Here is a 6,000-nt window from a genome sequence, read left to right as displayed (position 1 = left end):
GAATTGAATATGGATTACATAACAACTTATTCTGTCGAAAATGGATTAAAATGTGTTTCATTTTACCAAGAATCGATGACAACCATAATTACTTATATATTTTACCGTGAGTAAAGCAAGTACTTGTACTTTATCTTTTTATATATATATATATATATATATTTGTGTACAATAGACATACCTTTAACTATTAAATACATTGTATTGTATTTTATTGTGTTTTTGTTTAGTGTCTCTTTAAACTTAACGACAACACTGTAAAGCAATATTCTTTCAATGTATTTACAATGTTATATATCAAACTGAATTAGGTATAGGTTATGTGCGTTATATCACAGACATAATGCACTCAACTTGGAAATATGATAGACGAATGTTTTGAAATTAGAGCCCCCTCCTCCATAGCCTAAATTAGAATCGATATGGACAAAAATTAAATTGATGATGAAATGGTATTTATTTAAGTTTCTCTCAGGGTATCTATTATTTTGTGTTACCTCCATCTGACTGTACCATAGCCTGCATTCTAGAGCGGTGATTTAGTTATCACATGAATGTTGTTCTGTAATGAGCTAAGTTTTATGTAGTCTGGAAATAAGAAGGGAGGTAATATGTAGCTCTCCTGTCAGCGAGTTAAGAAAGTTGGAGTAATGGAGGGAAAATGCAATACTTCCATGATGTTAATTGTAAAGGTTTTTTTGATGTTTTTTTACATAAAATTAATGATGTATGAGTAAGGTCCAATTGTGGAATTATTATAGAGTATCGTATTTAAAAATATTACAAATGTGTTTATCTACATCTTATTTGTTACTAGCATGGACATTTTGCAGAATGGTGTAAGGAAAATATTCGTTTAATGATCGTTTTATGTGACAAATAGAATCTTTAATTCGTGTTCAGGTCAGGTATCAGGTAATATTAAATCTGGAAACTCATTTCATAGATTCCATATGACATAAACACTAAATTTAAAATCCTCTCTATATATATTTATATACTGTATATTATGTTTATGTTTATATTAATGTGGGCTAAAGAATTATAGTGCTTAACAATGAATTGAATTGAATTGATTGAATTGTATTACACGAGGTTACGTTGTTTTTACTATCTTGCATTCTTAGATGTTTCTTCGATATGACCAGTTACCTAGCAATACATTTAATATCCCGGTAGCCATTTAAACACAGTTAGTCGTTCTGTTTGTCTGTGGAAGGTATATAAAACTATATTTCAATATTTCTAGAGAAAGATAATATACCATAACATAGTGAAATCATTCTGTTTGTCTATGGAAGGTATATAGAACTATATTTCAATATTTCTAGTGAACGAAAATATACCATAACATAGTGAAATCATTCTGTTTGTCTGTGGAAGGTATATAGAACTATATTTCAATATTTTTAGTGAAGGATAATATACCATAACATAGTGACATCATTCTGTTTGTCTGTGGAAGGTATATAGAACTATATTTCAATATTTCTAGTGAAGGATAATATACCATAACATAGTGAAATCATTCTGTTTGTCTGTGGAAGGTATATAGACCTATATTTTAATATTTCTAGTGAAGGATAATATACCATAACATAGTGAAATCATTCTGTTTGTCTGTGGAAGGTATATAGACCTATATTTTAATATTTCTAGTAAGATAATATACCATAACATAGTGAAATCATTCTGTTTGTCTGTGGAAGGTATATATAACTATATTTCAATATTTCTAGGTAAGATAATATACCATAACATAGTGAAATCATTCTGTTTGTCTGTGGAAGGTATATAGAACTATATTTCAATATTTCTAGTGAAAGATAATATACCATAACATAGTGAAATCATTCTGTTTGTCTGTGGAAGGTATATAGAACTATATTTCAATATTTCTAGAGAAGGATAATATACCATAACATAGTGAAATCATTCTGTTTGTCTGTGGAAGGTATATAGAACTATATTTCAATATTTCTAGTGAAGGATAATATACCATAACATAGTGAAATCATTCTATTTGTCTGTTGAAGGTATATAGAATTATATTTCAATATTTCTAGTGAAGGATAATATACCATAACATAGTGAAATCATCCTGTGTGTCTGTAGAAGGTATATAAAACTATATTTCAATATTTCTAGAGAAAGATAATATACCATAACATAGTGAAATCATTTTGTTTGTCTGTGGAAGGTATATATAACTATATTTCAATATTTCTAGTGAAAGATAATATACCATAACATAGTGAAATCATTCTGTTTATCTGTGGAAGATATGAAATAAAAACTTTTTTAACAATTTATCATGGCGGCTGCTTTACCAAATAATCCCGATCTGGAATGTTGTATTTGTTACGAAAGTTTCATAACCCCCAAAATCTTATCGTGTGGACATTCGTTTTGTCTCAAGTGTTTGGTGAGCTGTATTGAAGGTAGAAGGGGGACATTTCCATGTCCACTTTGTAAACAGGATGTTACAATTCCACAAGGTGGTGTCGACAAGTTAGCTACAAATTTTGCTTTACAAACATTGACGAATTCTCTTACAACCCAACCCTCAGCTAGTCTTAAACCAAAACATCATTGTCCAAATCACAGTAAAAAGGAGGTAGAATATTATTGTCAAACTTGTAATTTAGGATTGTGTTCTAAATGTATTTTAAAAGATCATAACGATCATCAAAGATTAGATTTAGAATTTGATTCTACAAGAAAAGTTGTAGCCGAAGACATTTCAAAACTTGAACAAATCATTAAAAACAAAATTAAAGACTTGGAAGAAACTCATGCAGCATTGTTAGAAACATCTGAAACTCTCAAATCGTTTTGTGATGAAGCCTGTACCAAAATCAATCAAAAAACCATGACAATTATTGGTGAATTGAAAAAAAAAAGTGCGAAGAGACAAAAAGAAATTCAAGACCATTTTAACAATAATGAATCACAACTGACAGAAACTCGACAGAAAGTGATGACCGAAATTGAAAATATCAAGACTAATTTAGATACATTCCGTCTCACTACAACAGAGGGGCCATCTTTAACTCTTATAAATTCACTGACTAAACTCCAAGATTTACAGAAACTCTGTGAGAACATAAAGACTGATATTCCTCCAGTGACCTATTTAGAATGGAGAGAGGGGAGTGTTAAAGTTTGTGATATTTTGGGATCAACTGTAACTAAACCACTATATCAACCTAGAGAGGGTGGTGTATTTAGATTTAACTATAAGTTCATCAGGAATGGTTGGAATATATATTACAGTGACGATAAATATGATAATAACAGTATTGTATGGAGCTGTAAAGTATGGAAGGTTTCTGTTTTGGAAAGATGTTTAAACATTAGCATTGAGTTATTACCAAAAGATAATCGACTAGTTAATGATTGTAAAATAACCTATGCTGTAACCCTTTTTAATAAAGAAAAAAATAAGGATTTGATCAGTAATACTAGAACTGAGAGATTTACACCAGGTGATTGTAAAGATGTGATACTTATATCACGGGATACACTCACTGATCCATCAGAAGGATTTATCGATAATGAGGGTCAGTTCGATGTAAAATTTGATATAATCAAAGTTCTAGATATTAGATATAAATAATGGTGAACCATGAACAATCACCACCAGTATTTGTTATCTCGTACTCTGGTACTACAAGTTCTAGATATCAAATATAAATAATGGTGAACCATGAACAATCACCACCAGTATTTGTTATCTCGTACTCTGGTACTACAAGTTCTAGATATTAAATATAAATAATGGTGAACTATGAACAATCAACACCAGTATTTGTTATCTCGTACTCTGGTACTACAAGTTCTAGATATTAAATATAAATAATGGTGAACTATGAACAGTCACCACAAGTATTTGTTATCTCGTACTCTGGTACTACAAGTTCTAGATATTAAATATAAATAATAGTGAACCATGAACAATCACCACCAGTATTTGTTATCTCGTACTCTGGTACTACAAGTTCTAGATATTAAATATAAATAATAGTGAACCATGAACAATTACCACCAGTATTTGTTATCTCGTACTCTGGTACTACAAGTTCTAGATATTAAATATAAATAATGGTGAACCATGAACAATCACCACCAGTATTTGTTATCTCGTACTCTGGTACTACAAGTTCTAGATATCAAATATAAATAATGGTGAACCATGAACAATCACCACCAGTATTTGTTATCTCGTACTCTGGTACTACAAGTTCTAGATATTAGATATAAATAATGGTGAACCATGAACAATCACCACCAGTATTTGTTATCTCGTACTCTGGTACTACTAGTTCTAGATATTAAATATAAATAATGGTGAACTATGAACAGTCACAACCAGTATTTGTTATCTCGTACTCTGGTACTACAAGTTCTAGATATCAAATATAAATAATGGTGAACCATGAACAATCACCACCAGTATTTGTTATCTCGTACTCTGGTACTACTAGTTCTAGATATTAAATATAAATAATGGTGAACCATGAACAATCACCATCAGTATTTGTTATCTCGTACTCTGGTACTACAAGTTCTAGATATCAAATATAAATAATGGTGAACCATAAACAATCACCACCAGTATTTGTTATCTCGTACTCTGGTACTACAAGTTCTAGATATCAAATATAAATAATGGTGAACCATGAACAATCACCACCAGTATTTGTTATCTCGTACTCTGGTACTACAAGTTCTAGATATTAAATATAAATAATGGTGAACCATGAACAATCACCACCAGTATTTGTTATCTCGTACTCTGGTACTACAAGTTCTAGATATTAAATATAAATAATGGTGAACCATGAACAATCACCACCAGTATTTGTTATCTCGTACTCTGGTACTACAAGTTCTAGATATTAAATATAAATAATTGTGAACCATGAACAATCACCACCAGTATTTGTTATCTCGTACTCTGGTACTACAAGTTCTAGATATTAGATATAAATAATGGTGAACCATGAACAATCACCATCAGTATTTGTTATCTCATACTCTGGTACCACAAGTTCTAGATATTAAACATTAATAATGGTGAACCATAAACAATCACCACCAGTATTTGTTATCTCGTACTCTGGTACTACAAGTTCTAGATATTAGATATAACTAATGGTGAACCATGAACAATCACCACCAGTATTTGTTATCTCGTACTCTGGTACTATAAGTTCTAGATATTAAATATAAATAATGGTGAACCATGAACAATCACCACCAGTATTTGTTATCTCGTACTCTGGTACTACAAGTTCTAGATATTAAATATAAATAATGGTGAACCATGAACAATCACCACCAGTATTTGTTATCTCGTACTCTGGTACTACAAGTTCTAGATATCAAATATAAATAATGGTGAACCATGAACAATCACCACCAGTATTTGTTATCTCGTACTCTGGTACTACAAGTTCTAGATATTAATAATGGTGAACCATGAACAATCACCATCAGTATTTGTTATCTTGTACTCTGGTACTACAAGTTCTAGATATTGAATATAAATAATGGTGAACCATGAACAATCACCACCAGTATTTACCTAGGTGTACTGTCATGTTTAAAGTTTTAGTTGTTAAAATCTTGTATTTCAATATTGTATCATGTAAATTCTATTTATAATACCATGATGTACTGACATGTTTATAGTTTTAGTTGTTAAAATCTTGTGTTTCAATATTGTATCATGTAAATTCTATTTATAATACCAAGATGTACTGACATGTTTATAGTTTTAGTTGTTAAAATCTTGTATTTCAATATTGTATCATGTAAATTCTATTTATAATACCATGATGTACTGACATGTTTATAGTTTTAGTTGTTAAAATCTTGTGTTTCAATATTGTATCATGTAAATTCTATTTATAATACCAAGATGTACTGTCATGTTTATAGTTTTAGTTGTTAAAATCTTGTATTTCAATATTGTATCATGTAAATTCCATTGAT

General features: G+C 30.1%; 1 protein-coding gene across 1 annotated transcript; it reads left to right on the top strand.

Annotated features, from left to right (window-relative positions):
- Positions 1–2,314: 2,314 nt before the first annotated feature.
- On the top strand, positions 2,315–2,680 carry LOTGIDRAFT_134965 (hypothetical protein; the record flags this gene model as incomplete). The annotated part of the gene is made up of 1 exon (XM_009068832.1): positions 2,315–2,680. A coding segment is annotated over one exon (366 nt), but the record flags the coding sequence as incomplete, so codon positions are not given.
- Positions 2,681–6,000: the final 3,320 nt, after the last annotated feature.

Source organism: Lottia gigantea, assembly GCF_000327385.1.
Source record: "Lottia gigantea unplaced genomic scaffold LOTGIsca_94, whole genome shotgun sequence".
In the NCBI taxonomy this organism is placed as follows: domain Eukaryota; kingdom Metazoa; phylum Mollusca; class Gastropoda; family Lottiidae; genus Lottia; species Lottia gigantea.
This window is presented reverse-complemented; position numbering and strand designations above follow the sequence as displayed.